Genomic DNA, 19175 nt, shown 5'->3' on the forward strand with positions numbered 1-19175 from the left:
AGTGGTACTTATTCACGCTAGAACAACATGCAAGATCGGTGGTGTAGCCTTGTTATGGGCAACTTTGGCGCTGCCGTTCTGCGCAGTGTGGTGCGCAGCTGCTCTTGTTGTGCAGCGAAGGGCATATAAGCGAACGTCACGATGAAGTCAATGGTTTGACATGATCGTCTTGTCGTCGGCATGAATCATATATAGTGAAAGGAAAAATGGACGCCGACCCCAAACATATATTGAAGACGTTCCAGCTGCTATACCGAAGCCTTGTTTACGAAATCATTGTGAACAAGGCTCCAGTATAGATGTGGGAGCCGGAACGTTGTTATTTATGTTTGTGGTCTGCACCCATTTTTTTTCCTTTACCGGATATCATTATGCAAGTAAAGGTGTAAGTTATGTGCGCAGAATTTGCGCTGCGTTTGCTCGAAGCTTATATATCCAATTTTGTTCCCAGGCCGTTTTCACGTGCACGCAAGGCAGAGTCGGGAAAGAACATGTGTTCTGTCATATGAGGAAGGAAAGGATAAATCTTGCTATGATGTTTTTTGAAGCGACGCCATCTTTGCCTGCCTTCCCAGGTTTGACATGGCTGGGTCGCTCACTATCTCGGCGGCTATATTTGCGGGTATATATGCACAAAAGCGATATGTGCGCCTAATCAAAGTTCCAGTGAACGGGATTATATAAAACTAAAGTGCCTCTGTTCGGCGCAAAAAAAAGAAATCTACATAAAACCAGATAATATAATGTCGGTTGAGGGGTATCGCTAAAGCACAGTTAATGTAATGGTGAAATATATTGTCAGCGGTGCACCGTAAACAGGAGAAACGAATGAGCCTGAGAATAATAATGGAGCCGCATTTTTCGTCTTCGGATCTTCCACACTGCGAGTCCGTCTGTACGTAGAGCACGCGTGCCCGTATTGAACGGTTTCCTTCATTTAGCCATTCCGCGTGTCTTGGCCAATCCTCCACAAAGCGTGCACTGTGACACAAGAGGTGCACCCCGAACCTTGCCTGAGCTCCGTGTGTGCGCCTGTCGTCTCGCGTGTTCCCTCGACGAGCGTCATCCTTGTGGCATGGCTGCGCGCATCCACCTAATTTGGAGTCTGCATTTCGGCATATAGCCTGTGAGTGGTGCAGTGCACTAAAGTAAGAATTGGATGAGAATAATGTTACGAATATTGTGGCACATAAGCGTGCATTTGACACATTACTTCTTGCATAGCACGGCACGAATCATTACCAATCAATTACATTTACTCCTGAGCTTGGGTACTCGGCAGTCGTGCTAAGTTTATTGGTTTTTATTTGAAGAAAGGTTTAGTGCCTCAAGGCGTCCTCATGCTGCTTGGTTCTGTTGTTGGCCACGTCAAACACGTCTGCGCAATCCTGAAATCTCAACTCTATAGAGGCAAGTGTCTCTTTAACTGCTGCGGCTCTTCTGCTTTTCGCGGTTCCCGGAGTGGGTGGCTTATAGCGGTCGTTCCGTCGCATGGCAGCTGACACAGCGGTGCATCCTGATTCCCGAGTTCCAGCCCAAGGAACCTCGAATGCCGGACAATTTACTTGTTATCGGGAATGCTTTCACTCCTCTGTGCTCAAGAAAGGAGACACAAGTTTCACGGTTGACCTCAAGGTCCCAGTCGACCAACTCCTTGCCCTAAACCGCATTATTTCCCAGAGAGCTGACGAGGTAGACTGCGAGTGGTGCCTCGTTGAGGTTGCTATTGAAGAACCGGAATGCTGTCCGACCCAATCTGTCCCCAGGAAAAGTCTTCTCTTTCTTCGTGAACCGGGAGCTGTCGCTTACCCAGGCAGACAACGAAGGCGGATTTCTTGCTATGCCTCATTCGCTTTTCCTTGACAAGGCAACCTTCGCGATTATGAACTTTGTTCCCACATCAGCGGAGGCGTCCAAGGTACAGAAAAACTTACTTTGCCGAATATTGCCAGATCTGTTAACGAATGCAGAGGCAGCAGCCTAGTAGTGTTTTTCAGTGTAAAACGCGCAAACCTGATACGCCTTTTAGGTCCTTTCTGACGGGAAGCGGGCACCTGGCAGCTGCAGATCAGTCGTTCTTGTTATGTAATATTTAAGCAAGGTTAGCTATGTTGATCCTTTTGTCACAAAAACTGTTACTCACTTGTTGCGATGCAGAAGCGGCGTTGCATATGTCTTTGCTATTGACGTTTTGGACGCTTTCTATTCAGTACCTCATAGAGAACTTGCGTGAAGGACTGTACTGAGGATAACAGTGGCTCGAAGTTTAATAATTCCTCGGGCATTGACAGTTTTACGTCACTCATAGAATTTTACTTAGCAGTGCCTTCATATATTTTAATGGTGAACTGCTTTTCCGAAGAAAGGGAGACTGTATCGGCTCATGGGTCGCTCCTGTCTGACGTAATATATTCATTTTATCTATTTACTGTACATTTGGCAATTGTAATTACCCGGACAAAGTCTTAAATGTTTTGAGACATGTTGACCATTTCCTTGTGGTTTTAATTGTTATAATTCTGTGAATTCCCCTAATGAGTTTGGTGTGATTTCATCCTTGTTCCGACAGCATGGGAAAAGCCTAACCTTTATCTTTGAGCTACCTGACGACAAGCTCTCGCAGTCTTTCTACGTTAACCTTTCATCGACATGTGTGCTGGAAGTTCAGCTCAAGAACGCGGAAAGATTTAATTCCATTTCGTTGAGCTCATTCGAAGGTTGTTAAAAGGTCCATTGTTACGCTCTGTCTTCGTTCTACACAACTCACGTAGTGCGAGCATATAGCGGACGAGAGCTTTAACTGAAAAATCTCGCTGCAGGTTGCAGCCGGCTTCCCTTATCCAGTCTTAATCAAAGTGTCTGAATTGTTGGTTCAGAGGCTAAAAGCGTCAGCAGAAGACCTGGGCTGAGAGAGAAGAAAAAGGACCACAAGTTGTTCCGTACATCCACCAAATATCTAATAACTTGAAAAAGTTTATAAACTAGTGCAAGTGGTCTTTTCTGCTCCAAACAAGCTCTCGAGGCTCTGTGCCCGCACTTCTCGAAGTGCTAAGCCTGTTTGCGAAAAGCAGTATACGCCAGGCCCATTCTGCTTTGCGACGTGGGCGCAATCTATAAAATACCTCTGATCTGTGGCATCGTGTATATTGGCCAAGCAGGACGCTGCACTAATGGCAGTTTAAGAGAACCTAGTTTATCAGTCAGGAATGCCCTTCCACTGTGCCTCATGCGGCTGGGCGCCGTGGTTTGATAACACGCGGCTGCTAGGAAAGCGCTGGCTCAAGAATGGCTGTACGTATCTTTGGTGCTGTGAAACTTGCTGCGGCGGAAACCACTGAATTCCGAATGCACGCTTGAGATCCCACCGCTACCGTTGGTTGCGGCGGGGATCGATGGAGTGCGCTACACAAGCAGTTATTGGAATCGCTCGAAGAGAGGCCGAATAGATCGTACAGGGGATATTAGCGCACTCGTCTCGCAGCTTCTCATTTCGATTCAATGCTTCTGCATAGATTACGTAGCAGTGTCTTACCGCCGTATTCAGAAATGCAACTTAGCTTGAAGCCCATGCTTGACTTGATTTAAAGGACGCCTGGCGGGAACATGCCACGGACACTCATTGCGTTTGCTTCGGCACGTTCACAATAGGCGTCACTTAACTCAAGTCAAGCACGGACTTGAAGCGAAGTTGCATTTCTGAATACGGGGGTTAGTTCCGGATGGCCAGTGCCATATGCCACTCTTTTAAGATTGGCAAGGCTTTTCTATGCCGCGTATTTATTTTTATACATAACTTTTAGTAGCGAGAAAGCCTGGATTCGGAAAGTGAAGAAGCTTGAACTATGTGCAATATTGCAAATAATTCGGCTGTGTGAGACAAATAAGGCACCCGGCAGACTAATCTAATAATTCGCTTTTGTAATAACAACAATTTCTTAATAATGCCATGTGTAGTTGCGACCGCACCACACACAAACCACTATAATTAGGTATAAAAGAAAATAATGAGAGAATATATAGGTTAACGTATACATTACCCTATATTGTGAACAATACATAACAATAAATTAACAAATACCGGAAACGCTGTGTAATTCCACTGCCAGCCAATTTAAATCTCTGCCAGCGCCTGGCGGGTTCGCACATGATGAAGTATCCTCACGTATCTTCAGGTTTTGCTAAGGCATTGTTGTTTAAGCGTGCGCGAAGTACTGCTATGCTGTTAGTCTTGTAGTGTATAGAGGTCCTCGTGAGGTCTCGCACTCTTCTAGACCAAACGAACAATAATCAGACTGTTGAAGCAGAAATCTTCCGCTGCGTGTCGTCGGAATGCCGCGGACAATGTGTAAGCAGGCATTCGAGCACGTATAGTGCAAACACGCGTGTACTTACTAACTGTAAACGCACTATTACAGCCATCTTTGTACCTTTGCCCAGTGTTTTGTGACCTTGTGGGACACCTCGCTGCGAAGCACTATACGGAGGATGTGTAAAGCACATGATTGTCTAATATTTACATTGGTTTATTGCCTGTGCTGCCCTCGTCGTTCCTCGCGCGCTACTCTGTAAATCAATAGTCACACCTTGCGCATAACATGTGCGGCTAAAATAATCCCACACGCTGAGTGCAGTGACGTGCGCAGGCTTGTCATCCGCCAGCGGCGTGCACGCTGAAGCACAATATGCAGTAACACGTGGTTTGCTGTTTTGCGCAGAACTATGCACGCGGTGCAAGCGGCAACCCCAAGGCGCCCTCGCTGGCGGACAACTACATGCAGCTGTCTCACTTCCACCAGGTCAGTGTGCTTCGCTTGCGCGTGGCGGGCCACTCGAGCTCCGCAGTTGTGTGCACTTCGCGGCGGACCGCCCGGGCACGAATGACACAAGCAGTGCGTGCCACTGAAGGTTTTCCGTTCTTTCGCACACCCTGGTAGCGGGGCCATCAAGCTTCGGTCGCGTCTTGGCTGAAGGTACCTCTTCGTAAAGCCTGATGCAGACCACCAGGAAACGTGTTGGGTGACCGTGTGGCTCAGCCTCTAAAACGCGGTAAAGCTGTATCGCGTTGAATGCAATACAGCTAAGGCATAAAAGAGCGCACAAGGAGAGATGATGTGTCATGTCGCAGAAGTGATGGGCTCGAGTATAAGGAGGGAGGATCTGCACATGTCCGCGCATGCTATATTTCGTATACCAGTGCAATTCAGAAGTTGTTGCATATTTTCAGCCGATATCCAGACGGCGGAAAGTGTTCGCAAAATAGCAATTTGAGGCCAGCTTACTGTTGCTCTATTGCGCAAAGGGAGTCGCGTGGCCTCTTCAAAGGGCGCACATGTGGACACCAAGTTCGCCTTTGAGGCGTGACCTTAACATATATGCCCAAAGGCCATGCACCCAACAACGGAATGTCACAGTAGCGTTCTAGCGCTAATATATATATATATATATATATATATATATATATATATATATATATACCGTGTGCGCGAGGTATTTGAGAACACTATTCCTTGACACCAGCTGGCCTCATCATATCTATCTAGGCGTGCGGCTTATGGTTGGTTGACCCCTTATTATTCATACTGCGCAGTTTGTTCAATGATGGAAGCGTACAGGTTGACGCAGGAAATGAAACGCCATGCCGTCCTCGTCGGCCTTGCCGCACACCACAGTGACTTGGAAATTGCCACTTTTCATGAACGTAGCGAAGTCTTTCGTTTACAAGGTGCGGGCGGAACTGACGTGTTCTGGCGGTGACGTGGCATCTGTGGCGAAAAGGAAAAAATACAGACAGCGGTCAGATGTCGTCAGAACCCTTAATTTTCTCCAGGGGCTGCAAGTAATCTTGAGCGACGACCCAGGGAAGTCAAGTGGGCCTCTTAGATTATCCGTCCCTGACAGTCCCGGAATGCCCGAGGCAGTGCTTTCAGCCAATGAACGTTGCGTGTGCAGCTTCTCGGACAGTCCAGGACTGTCAGAGACGGGTGATCGAAGAGGCCCAATGCAGGCCATTGCAAAGGAGCTCCAAGTCGCAGAGTCGACTGTCAGGCTCGCTGTGCACGAGAACTTGAGGTACCGTACCCGCCGTGGTTGCTTAGTGGCTATGGTGTTGAGCTGCTAAGCACGAGGTCGCGGGATCGAATCCCGGCCATGGCGGCCGCATTTCGATGGGGGCGAACTGCAAAACACCCGTGTACTTAGATTGAGGTGCATGTTAAAGAACCCGAGGTGGTCGAAATTTTCCGGAGTCCCCCACTACGGCGTGCCTCACAATGATGTCGTGGTTTTGGCACGACCCCTTAATTTAACTTTAGGTACCATTCCTATGTCATGAGGAGGGGGCAATTCATGTCCGATGAAACTCGGGAGACTCATCTGCTCCGGCCCAAGCGCTTGCTAAGCAAACAGAAGAGACCTGAGGAGCCTGGAATGCTCTTTTCTTCAGATGAAAATGTCTTTGACCAAGACCAAGAAGTTAAACCGCCGTAATGACAAGTCGCTTTGCGCAAGCGCTGATCAGGTGCCTACGTGATGCACACAAATTTTCCGTCGTCTGTGCTGGTGTTAGCCGTCGTCAGCAACGACGGTGACGTCATGCCGCCACACTTTTTTGCAGAAGGGCTCCGCGTTAATGCTGCCGCTGTATGTGGAGGTGCTTGTCACCGTTGTAAATCCCTGGATAGAGACTATTTTGAAAGGAAGACCTTATGTCTTTCAACAATTTTCGGCTCCCGCCCACACCGCCTGCGTCACCCAGGAGTGGCTGGCTGACAACTTCTACGACCACGTCACTTCCAACTTCATCATCATCATCATCATCAGCCTATATTTTATGTCCACTGCAGGACGAAGGCCTCTCCATGCGATCTCCAATTACCCCTGTCTTGCGCTAGCCTATTCCAACTTGCGCCTGCAAATTTCCTAACTTCATCATCCCATCTGGTTTTCTGCCGACCTCGACTGTGCTTCCCTTCTCTTGGTATCCATTCTGTAACCCCAATGGTCCACTGGTTATCCATCCTACGCATGGCCTGCCCAGCTCCATTTTTTCAGCTTAATGTCAACTAGAATATCGGATATCCCCGTTTGTTCTCTGATCCACACCGCTCTGTTCCTGTCTCTTAACGTTAGTCCTAAGATTTTTCGTTCCATCGCTCTTTGTGCGGTCCTTAACTTGTTCTCGAGCTTCTTTGTTAACCTACAAGTTTCTGCCCCACATGTTAGCACCGGTAGGATGCAATCATTGCACTGTCAACTTATGGATTCCTAATTCTCCCGATTGAAATCCGCTCGACTACTATCTCTGGGGCGTCGTTGAAAGAGAGGCCAACGAACAGCTACGTAATACAAAAGGCTTACTGAAAGCCGCCATTGCTGACTCTTTCAAGCTGACATTTCTAAGGACAACCTGACGTGGTGCATGCAGCCGCTTCCGAAGCCGAATCGAATCGGTTATTGCTGCGGATGGCGGATTCATTGAGTAGTTGTGGAAATAAACCATAAGAGAAATATTTCCCAAAGCTTGCTGAAAATATGTCTGTTTTGCTGGAGACATTGTCCTCTGCCTGAAGTCAACATTGCGTTCTCAAATACCTCGCGCACCCGGTATATATATTTGATATTCGGTTTTGAAGTTGCAGACCCTCCGAAGTCGCTGGTGACGTTATGCGCTGAAGCCTTCTGTTATAGAAGATGTTCACAGGACCACCGCCCATAGTTGAGCTAACAAGGGCGCCAAGCTGAATTCTCCTTGCTGAATGATTTCAAAACATAAAAGCCCAAGAAGATTAAAGAAAACAGTTTGTGTAAAACACAGGCTTACGCTCGCTTCTGGTCTCCCGCAGCACTGTGCAGGCTACGAGGTTTTCGGGGGCTGAGTTGTTGCGCGGTAGATATAGGGATGATGTACACGGCGTGTCTCAGACAGTCAGCTTTTGGGACAATATTTTACAGCGAACCCGTTTACGTCTAGCCCCCGTACGCATCCCCGGGACGCGTTCCGAGAGGCCATCCCTGGGCGGCTTACGTCCGTATCGGGGCGCGTGGACAGCAATAGGAGAGAGGGGTAGGAGAGAGGGGGAAAGAGTGTGGCGACGGCGCCCGTGAATTGGGCCTGTGCTTCTGTCGTTGTAACTCACGCGCGTCGGAGGTGCCGGCGCGGCTGCAGCAGCGGTTGCAGCAGATGCATGGGAGGTGCGGTGACCGTGGCGACGCTTGAGTCGGCGCAGTGTGGTGCCGTATAACAAAATGTATGATTTCATAGTGTATGCATGCAGCCCATGAATGCAGCCTAAACAGCTGCGCTGGTAATCAGTCCCCGTGTGAATATTGCGGCCCCACGCATTTTTCTCTGTTGATGCTACACGCATGTGCCGTTTTTGTGCATGTAAGAATTCCAAGTGTAGTCTGCCAAATATGTCACAGGTCAAGTATGCAGCGTGCATACCATTGTTTAGCAGTGATGTTTGTCTGTTTGTATTCAAGATTTCTATTTCTTTTTTTGCGTGCTAAGATGCATGAATACGGAGAAAATAGTTTTATTCGTCGGTCCATAATGCGGTACATATAATTGCCTATACCGCGAAACACATTTTAAATTTGCAATTAAGAAAAACTGACCGTGCAACAATGAGAAGTGATTAGCTACAGCAAATACTTTTGCGGATAGTATGCTGTTCGCCCAAGTGCAGCGCCTCGTCTGTCTCGCGCGCGCGCTGCCGCCCGCGTGGTGTGCTGCTGCTACGTGGGATCTCGGTTCCTACCGCTGCACCACACCTTTATCGAACGGTCGTTCATGAATTGCAACGAGTGAATTTCGGCGCCCCACTATTGCTTGATATTGTCGCAGCGGCAGGAACGATCACGTGCACAATTTATTTATAAACGTTGAGAAAAAATGTCACAGTTTCGCCCTAAGGGCGAAGCAATGAATGCGATAGCAACACAGCAATGTCATACGAAGTAAGGTGAGCGGCTTTGGTAGCAATATGAATTGTAGTAAACGTGAGCTAATTAAGTAAGCAGGTGTGCTGCAGCATAAGTAGACCGACATGAAGAGAGAGTGACTCGATGACCACGAGAAGGCGCGTGTGAAACCGTGGTGTTGATGAGAAGCGCTTCCCGTGGGCAGCGCGTGCGAAGGGACACACCTGTAGTGCTGCACTGCCGATCCGGGCAGCATTGCATCTGTAGCGTGCGTTGGAAAATGTGGCCCGACTATTACTAACTGAATGAACAAGCGTGGTGTGAGCGCGCACAAACAAACAGGAATAGATCACTCTGAACGACTGCAGAGAACGACTGTCACAACCCTGGCAGCGAGCGTATATACGCCGCAGCGGGCGGAGGTACGTGCGGTCTATCGCTTCAACGGAAACTGAGCGGCGAATGCACGGCGCATAAAGGTCAGAGCCGTGTGGAGATAAGAGACGGTGCGGACGAGCGACGAGCGCGGTTGTTGGCAGCGTAGAAGTGCCCCCCCCCCCCCCGCGCTCCCTCCGGCGCTGGCTTCCCGCTTCCTTGCTTGCGCGTGGGTGATTGAGTGCGTTCGCTCTCCGTGATAGCGCGCGTCCCCGCACGCTTCCGCTCGGGCATACGGCGCGCGGCGAAGATTTTATATATAGGGAACCTCACGGCGACGGCGACGGCAGAAATCCGGTAGAAGTGTCCATATAATTGCTATCGCAATAAAAAGGAATGTCAGTGCACAAAAGCCGGTGAAAAGACGCCGTATGTATAGGAAAACGGACAACGCAAGAAGAAGGAAGACATTTCAAGCGCAGAACTGAAACTCGGTGCTCGAAAATGAACCGGCTATGTGCGGCTCAAGAGGAGTGTACGCGCGGCGAACACTTCCTGGCAGACCGCCGACGGCATTGTCAGCAAGTCACATGACCCGGTATGTTGGAAGACAGGCTACTGCCGATATATAATTTAAGCGCCATGCGCAGGCGCTTACTGCGAATGAAATAAAAAGTTGCCAACATCTTGCGACGCGACGTCTTCGTTGCTGCATCGAATTGTGGAGACAGGAGCGTGTTTCTCTAGCAGAAAGATGGCCGCTGCCGTCAGCGATGACCAGGATGAGTGATAATGCGTCCAGAGGGTGTTCTTGCTCTTTCGAGAACGCGTTCGCATTTCGCTGCTTGCTGTCGCTTTAATTAATGTTGACCGCTGTTGGCGTGATGGATGGTCGGGCCAAACTTCCAATCGGTTCTTTCTCGGCCGAGTCAGCTATCAGCCTTTTCCGATCTGGCGTCAGCCTCCCTTGTGCTTTTTCGCAGGCGCGAGTTTGAGCCCGTCTCGCGTTCTGGAAACAGCAACAGCTTTTCTTACTTGCTTCTCCGCCTAGGCTCTCCGGGCGCGTGCCACTTTTATTAGACCGATAACCAGCCATCCTAACAAGAAGTCATCAATCACGCCCCAGTGTCTCCTAATTGCCAAAAGTTTTGGCTTCTCTCGCGCTAACGCTTAATTGTACCTTATCTGTAGGGGTGAATTTTTTATTTTATTTTAAAATTTGGTACTCGCACAGATGTCCTCTGTTCTAGGCCGACACTGACACTCATGTTTTTTTTTTTTTTTTTTTTTGGTCCTGTACTAAAATTGACTATGTAGAAACAGCAGCTTGTTTTCTTTTCGAGATGTAGAAGTTTGGACGACTGGCGTACTGTCTCTGTTCGAGACAGCAGTATTCTCTGACATTCTCATCAACGAAGCTCCTTCAAAAAAGGCTCGTGTCTAACAGACTGAACGGCGAAGCTTCTATTAAAATACAACAAGCTATGAATAATGTTCGTTGTTACTTCACGTCTGCGACTTCTGCTCTGTTACGACGGAAGGCCCACAAAAGCTGCAGCTGTGTACACAAACCGAGTGTACTCGATCACGATTTAATCATTCCACTTCACAACAAATAGAAGCGATTTCTTTTATTACATAACAGAGTGCCTATTGGCACCGTGAGCGAGTTGATGTTACTCCAAAAAAGGACACCAGATTTAAGCGACTCCTTCGGCTCTGAACTGTATCTGTGTAATGGTGCGGTCGTGTGAAAATTCAATCATTTGAAACTATTTATTCATCGTTAAATATTAAGTACATTGGATGGCAACTTTATTATCATTTCTCCGTTGCTGCTCATTCGCTCTTCCTAATCTGGCCATTTCCGTCCCTGCGGTCCAATGGTTTGTGCAGCCAAGAGTAGCCCTTAGGCCATTCGAATTTATTGTCGCTGACGGGATGGAAACTACATGCATAAATCTCGTGATCTCAGGAAGTGATCGCTCCTTCGGCATTTCATCTGTATCAGTGTTTAAGTCTCACATTCTTAACCATAGATACACGTGATTTACGCCTGTTTTTCCCGTTATTTCTTGTTTTGTTAAAATCTTTCTTTATCCAGGAGCGCCTTGTGGTTTCACGTACGAAATGCGATACTCTTGTTTTATGCCGTGTGTGCAAGCGCAGCAGTAGGTGCGGGCTTCGTCAAGCCGTGTCTGCGTTCATTCGTGCTTTGCTGACTGCCACGGCCACTTGCATCAAGGTTGTCCGCCACAATTGCACACTCAAACTTGTTTGAGCTGCATGGACGCTGCATGGAGCTGCACGGGCGGCCGCGAAACGTCTCGAGTGTCCGCTCTTGACGTAAGTATATGTTTCTCTGTGGGGTACGCACAACGTCCGCATTGCGCGTGTGTCGCATTGTGCTACGGCTGTTGCCACGCCCACATTCCTGGGTATGTACCCTGGCAGTGTTGGCCAGCTCTGCGGTCGTGGCAACCTCGGCCGGATGTAGAACGTCCTGTTGACGGATGTCCTCCATGTAAGACGATCGCGTTCAAGTTCACCAGCTGTGACAGAATGTACGACGTGGAACGCGCGAGCACTGGTACGAGCGCGTCTCAGTGACTGCGTGACGTGTGCAATCAGGCGCAAAGCCACAACAGTGGAGCAGCCATGGCTTCGGATCGGAACGTCATCAGCGCTCCTGGCGCCGCCACCTGCAGTGGTTTGCTTATACCTCGTCAGTTGTGTTGCGCCACCTTCCGCAGCAGTTCTTGTCGCCGCGGCGATGTCGCATTTACCGTAATGGCGCCAAGACAACTGCAGCCGCTGAGCAGTGCTATATAGGACTAGCAGCAGTGTTGAGTGTGAGCACTCAACACCACTTTGTTACTACGAAATGCTTACGCGTCATTCAGATAACGTCCTGAGGAGATTCTACGTCATTTTTTGTTCTCCTAGTAGTGTTCGGAATCCGGCAGTGCGCGGGGAAGAAACAGACGAGAGAGAAAAGCCGAATCGTTCGAGTGCGGCGAATGCGGAAAATCATATGGCGTAGGCTTTTTTCCGCGGGAGATGAACGAGCACGGATTCCGTTCTCGTCCACAGTAACAGGCAGGCGACGATGTAGACGTAAATTAAGCGGCCATCTTCATCATTCGGTAATCGAGCTCGCTTGGCGGCCGCTGCAGCTGGGATGAGAGCCGCAGCTCGGCCAGGGGAGCACCCTCGGAAGGATCCCTTCGCAGCGGGCAGCGCCGCCCGAGCAGGCCGCAGACAAAAAGAGATGGCCCCGAAGAAAATCAAAACTCGCGGAAACGTTGCCGTGGCAACGAGCGCGGACCGCGGCCGGAGAGCTGTGCATGCGCGGACGCACAAAGGGGTTGCAAGCCGCGTCTCTTCTCGTCGGCACACGAGGCAAAAAAACGCCGAACGAGGGAAAACGAGAAAGACGCGCGCCCCAGCTGCAGGCGCCACGAGCAAAAACCAGGGGAGAGCGCCATTCTCTGGAGCGTGAATAATTGAGGCGCGCGACTCTGATGCAAGCGGGGAGAAAAGGCGACGAGCGCCACCTGGCGGCCGCTGCGCGCGGAGCCGCCGCTGCGCTGGTTCACGGATGAAATGGTTAGTCAATTACTTTGAATCTGCGTTAGTTTTGCGACGACTGAATTACCAAGCATGATAATCTCGAGACGTCTGTCGGTCGACGCCGCCGCGATTTTCTACCAGACACCGACAGCTAAGCAAGAAGAAGCTGACCAATCGCAGACGCTGGCACCAGCCTCCTCATCAGGTTATCTACTTTCACTGCGGTATCCCGGCCCATCTTATCCATCTCCACCTCTGCATGCTCCTCGCCTGTGGTCAGCCAATTAGATTAAAAAAAAAAAAAAAAACCTGTCAAGTGAGGCAGTGCTATTCGCTTGGAAAGCAATCAAAAGTGACCGCCTATAAACAAGGAGAGCGTTGAAACAATGCTGCGAGTCACCGCCGAATGCTTGCCTCGACGGTTACGTAAATGTGACGTCAGGTGATTGGAATAGTTTTACGTTATATGGCTCCTACTTTGCGACGTAGTATAGGCTGCGCGAATATTCGGAACTTTCGAATAACGAATCAAATAATGAAATATTTGATCCGCAAACCGAATAGTCACTATACGAGTATTTTTTTAATATATCTCAAATATTTGAGATCACCAAATGTGCGCGATCAAAGTTGGAGCAAACGTACAATATATTGAATCCCCGCTGCCACAGTAGGCATTAAACATGCAGAGTTACGTAGAGGATACGTCGCTCAGGGAGTCAGACTTTAGCAGCCCAACCACGATCGTTCCCACTCTCCGGAGAGCTAGTTCTTGGTATGCAAATAAACTGCTTGATTTGTGATTTTATTAAACGACGCTTCATTACATCCAACATATTGACAGAAACTTGCTAACCTTGAGAATGTACTTTAATGTCAAAATCGTTTTCTTTGAGTGATGAGAACAGCTGGTCGTTATTCGAGAACTACTCGAAAAGTATTCAATATTCGAATCGACTTGTTTCTGGCACTATCCAATTCGATTCGGTCTCAAAAGTTGCTATTCGCCGAACACGCCTACCACCTAGAAACAACAAAACTTGTTCGAGCCGACAGATTGTTTAATTTCGAAGGTTATCGACTCCGTAGCCGCTGAAAAATGCCCGTGTGACAGGTGCTTGCATGGCCTTAGAAAGGCAAACGCAATTTAATTGAATTATAGTTCAAGTTAGGTGGAACCAGACAGAATAAAACACAACTTTCGTAAGAGGTTAAAAATGCAACATCAATGTAACGAAAAATTGTTAGATAACACCTTTTCAAGGGCTTTACATCATGAATCAGATACAAAGGCCCCGACGGTATCACGACCACGAGCCCGTATCGAATGCTCAAGCTATTATACAACTTGGGTGAGTGGGTCGGGGTAGATGATGTGACGGCGACGTCATGACCAGAGTACAATCATGAAGCTAGACTGACGGCAAAAGAACGACCACGATGGCGTCACGACCAGGAGCACTAACGCAAGCACACACGCACACAAAAACAAACAAACAAAGAAGAAAACCGACAGCTTCTCCCAAAGGTCGTGGTTGCTTAGTGGTTGTGGTGTTGGGCTGCTAAACACGAGGTCGCGGGATCAAATCCCGACCACGGCGGTCGCATTTCTATGGGCGCGAAATGCGAGAACACCCGTGTACGTAGATTTAGGTGCACGTTAAAGAAACCCATGGAGGTGGCCCGAAATAATGCGGAGTCCCCCCACTACGGCGTGCCTCATAATCATATAGCGGTTTTGGCACGTAAAGCCCCATAATTTTTTTTTTTTTTGCTCCCTAAGGCATTCACAGCGATACCAATATTCGGCACTGCGCTGGAGCTCGTTGGTCCATGTTCTAATGATACGCGAGCGACATGTTGGCGCGAGGCAGCACGGACAACCAGTGGCAGCGTCGTGGCCAGGCGTCTCAAAACGCTTTCCGATTAGAAGCTGCGCCATTGGCGTGGTAATATCGATGGTGCACGAGGGAAAACTGTCGGCGCTTCGTACTTACTGTGCGCCCAGCGCATACAGCTCGGTGTCGCATGTGTGCGGCGACACCGTTTGTGCGGGGCGCCAGTCCAGCGCCGGAATGCAGGGTTGAAACCTGTCGCGTACCCGCCACGCGCGCACGCGCCGTCCACCACCGTGACAGCACGGCGAGTGCCCTTGTAATCGCTATCGCAATGAGAGACAGCCTTTCGTTCCGTGCAGTATTTCTCCGCACACTCCTGGCGCGCAGCGAACGTCGCGTGACGATGTCGTATACTGTCGTCCAGCGCGACGAGACACCCGTTCAGTTCCGGGCATTCCCTTTCGTGCCGGCGCTCCTGACTCGGCCCGGGCGCTTCCGCTATTCGTTGCAGGACACTCCTGCTTGGTCAACGGAGTGTTTGCTAATATCGTCGACAGTGTCTGCCGTCTGTCGGCAGCCTTTCTTTCGCTTGTTAAAATAAAGGTTGCGTTAACTTGCATGTTATACTCTTCAGCTGCTGTCTTTCTCAACGACGGGCGACGTTTTGTGACAATCATTTCACCCTGTGGTGAACTGATGCTGCAGTCGCGCTTTCAAGTAAATGCTGCGGTCGTGCAACGCGTCGTCCACTATAAGACGCGCATGCCTTCTCATATAGTAAGCGAAGGTGCTAGCAAATGGGCGAATGTGTCAAGAGCGCCCAAAGCCGATAACTTTGTGCTGCAGTCGAGGTGGCTTTAGGCCTTCAATTGAAGCACGCTCTGCAGCAGCCTGAGTGCTACCAAGCCATGTGCTGTTTCTCCAGTGTCCCTTTGCAGAAATTCGGCATGCCGACCTGTCCGCTGCGTCCTGCTATGCAAGCGCTGTGTATACATCAGCACCGGCTGTATGGCACACATACGTGCGTGTAAAATTCAATGAGGCGTCCAGTGAACAGACTGTGAGCTCGGCCGCTTCGTAGCCATGTCGACTGTTCGCCTGCATGTATTGTGGCACAATTGTCTAGCACAAGCACAAGTGGGCTCCTCGAAGGAATGTGTACAGCGCGCACATGCGGCTATATAGTTATCTGTTCTTCGCACTCGTGTGCCCTTTTTTTTTTTCATCGCGCGAGGATTAAACGGCGCGCTGCGAGCTTTCTTCCTCTCTGGCTTTAGCCGGTGTGGCGCTGCTGGAATGTGTTGCGGTGCGAAATGATTGGCAGATTTTTCAGCTCGTTATTCGTGACATTTACGTGATGTCAGTTCAGACGAGGTCGTCGCGAACAACCACTGTGTGGTCTTTCGGTGCAGCAGTATAACAACTACGGGAAACGTTTCTTGGCTGCGCTAACATTATGACGCGCACCAACTATTTTGGCTACATCGGTTTTCACTCGATGAAGAGAACTGGTGTCTGTAAATTTCCTGCGTGAATCGCAAAATCTCATGGCTTGGTTCGGGAACTAAAACATGAGAGTGCTTGTGTACGGCCAACCCAATGCAACCCCGAAACATGTCAGCGCCAATCTTTCTAAAACATTTGGCCAGTATTTGAAGTGCACCGGTTTAAGAGAGCGCCTATAGTGTCCCTGTGCATCGTCCCACGTCTACTCAGTGCTCATTCTCTCCCTATTTTACTCTTTCTATTCCCCTTTCCCTTACCCCTAGTGCAGGGTAGCAAACGGGACGCTCTTCTGGTTGACCTCCCTACCTCTCCTCTCCTTGCTCTCTCTCTCTCTCTCTGCGTCAGCCACCGACATCGTTCTCATGCATGTCAAGCCTAGTAGACTTGCAAACACCATTGTATATCTACGTTAGCCTCCTGTATGAGGCCGATAGGCTTGCACAACACGAAGATCACTGGGGTTGGTAAACCAGCATGATTGATATAAGCTTTGTGCTTCGCCATTGCCAGTTTGCCCTGTGAGGCACAATATCCAAAGGGGATCGTATGAAAAGAGTCCGATGGCTATTCGTGAACACACAATTTCCTTAAAGCGGTTGAGCATGTCGTAAAGAAGGGGACGAACAATATTGATCGGTTTTCATCCTCTTCTCTCGCGAAAAAAAAGGGAAAAGAACACTGGCTAACGCCGCAATAATGCATTGAATGGTCACGCCACGTGCTTGGACGTGGCATTCATCCATCCCTTCATGGTGGCGCCCATTAAGAATGGTCTATATACAGGTGCTTCAGCGAACTCTTGCAAAAAATTTTAAAGGTAACCTGTGACAGCTAGCACAATTCTAGTTCATGAGCTGGTCTACAAGAAGAGGTGGACATTACTTGCAGAAAAATTAAATGCATGATTCACTAATTACTAAAACTCCACTAATTAAGTTTTTAACTAATTACCTTCTGGCCTATATTGCAATTTACACATTCTAGCCGTGGAGTTCGCAAGGCGGATTCACTTGGAACGAATTCTCAGGATGAGATAAGTTTCGATATATCAATTCCCGAACTTTCCGGAGAAATGCATTGGCATTTGAGTTACTTTTGTGCTTCTATGAGTAAAACGATGTTTTGTTAAGAAAGTAACGAAGATGAAGGGAACCAAGTGTGCGGTTATCGGCATCACGCGAAAGGCTCGGGTCCCGAGTGCGTGGACCTTCCATGTCGTGTTTCCCGTTTCAAGCGAACCACGTAGCACCTTGAATGAAGCCACTTGGAAGGAGCGGAGATTCGTGTAGGGCATGGACACTGGCGCGGATCATGTAAAGCATGGGGGGAACATACCAAGAACTTCAATTGCGTGCGGCCCCAAATAAATGCTAACATGACAACAGCTCTTCCACGCACGCTTACCTTGAGTCTCACGAAAGAAAACCAACTACAGCCAGGAAGTATAAAAGCTCACTGTAAACTAAGGCGATCAACGAAATAAGCATAGGAAAATACTGTCGCAGGACAACTTCCTAACGTGAGAAAAACCGTTATGCAGTTGTCCTTGGCGGGGCTGCTATCCTTCCAGAACTAAGAGCACCACTTTTCCTTTCCTAGACACAAAGTGTGCAGGTAACGTATTCGTACCCGCTGCCTGCGCATGCAGATTACAGCAAGATGTTTAATCATGTACATTATGTACCTGTTTGTTGGAATTGTTTTAAACATAAAATGGTGAATGTGTTAGCAATTAAGCCTAAATCTCGCACACACTTTACATTTCGAACACAAGTGTGTTCATAAATTAACCAGATAATAATATATTGGCGTTTGCCATGTGAAATCCTGAAGAAATTGTTGAAAGAATCCAACATTCTGCAATTTCTCCAGTGATTTTTAATGGAAACTATCGCAATGCCATGCTTGGCACTGCGGTAATGTCAGTTTGCAGAGAAGACAACTTGAGCACTGTTGTTGCAATATTGCAGCCAGCCATTATAAGCTGCGCTTGCAAATACTGGCGTTTCTCGTTACCTAAAAACAGTCTGCTAAATGTAATGTTATATTACAACACAACGATATGTTTATCCAATATTTACTAATTGAGATCGCAATAATTAAGCTATGACCCAAATGACGCATCGAGACCGATAAATTCTCAAGCAATAATTGCTCACTATTGATCGTTCGCCTTGTTGGGTCTGTTGGGCCACAGTCAAGCTGCTTGTGTACCATTTAGCCGGAAATGACCACTTCGTGTTTTCCGGAGTTCAAAGCTTAATTTGATATGACTTGATACCACCGTTTCCGAGATGTCCGTTTGCGCATTGTCCCACAAAATTCACTTCCCTTGTGCATAGATTTGACGAACAGTGCACAGTGGAGACGTTTTGGGACTAAGTGACGCGTCAGCGCTTTTCGTCGCATAATTGGAAAACTATTTATCGACACTGATGCTAGTCTTAAGATTCCAACTCAGTGTCGCTGGTGGCCTTATTTGCGGAATTGCAAAAGTATAGCCGTAACGTAATTAAAACGCACTAGTTAGCTAGCAGACCTGATATGACTCAGTTAATCATTGCTTGCCTGCCGTGATCCGATGCCGCTAATTATGTGGAAACAGCATCTCCACTCTCGAAGAATGTCTTGGAGATGACAGAACGTGCAGTTACTCACCGTGGCAAGCAGCAGCGGTCAGCGTATCCGTTCAGTACACGCGGCCCCACAGTGGGACACCAGTCGAAGCAGCACTCGCTAAACGTTACAAGGCGACCTGGTAAGTGGTCTGACACATCCCGGTGTTGGACTCCCGCGATTTGGCACAAACTTGCGCCTCGCTCCACTCAGGCAAATTCCGGAACAGTGCGCCAACCAATGGGGCAGCTCGAGAAGGCCCCGCATACCCGCCCCTTTTGCCGCGAAAACCGGTCTTTCACATTTCCTCAAAGCTGTGGGAAACGCATCCCGGAGAATCACAAA

At 48.7% G+C, this 19175-nt stretch overlaps 1 protein-coding gene across 1 annotated transcript in view; it reads left to right on the forward strand.

Moving 5' to 3' along the window:
* Positions 1-19175, forward strand: part of LOC119456565 (NGFI-A-binding protein homolog) — a 624616-nt gene that overhangs the window by 182120 nt on the left and 423321 nt on the right. The window contains exon 4 of the mRNA XM_037718396.2: positions 4716-4796. Within this exon, the coding sequence (XP_037574324.2) occupies positions 4716-4796 (81 nt within the window). The remainder of the gene's footprint in view (positions 1-4715; positions 4797-19175) is intronic.

This window comes from Dermacentor silvarum, chromosome 6, assembly GCF_013339745.2.
Source record: "Dermacentor silvarum isolate Dsil-2018 chromosome 6, BIME_Dsil_1.4, whole genome shotgun sequence".
NCBI lineage: Eukaryota > Metazoa > Arthropoda > Arachnida > Ixodida > Ixodidae > Dermacentor > Dermacentor silvarum.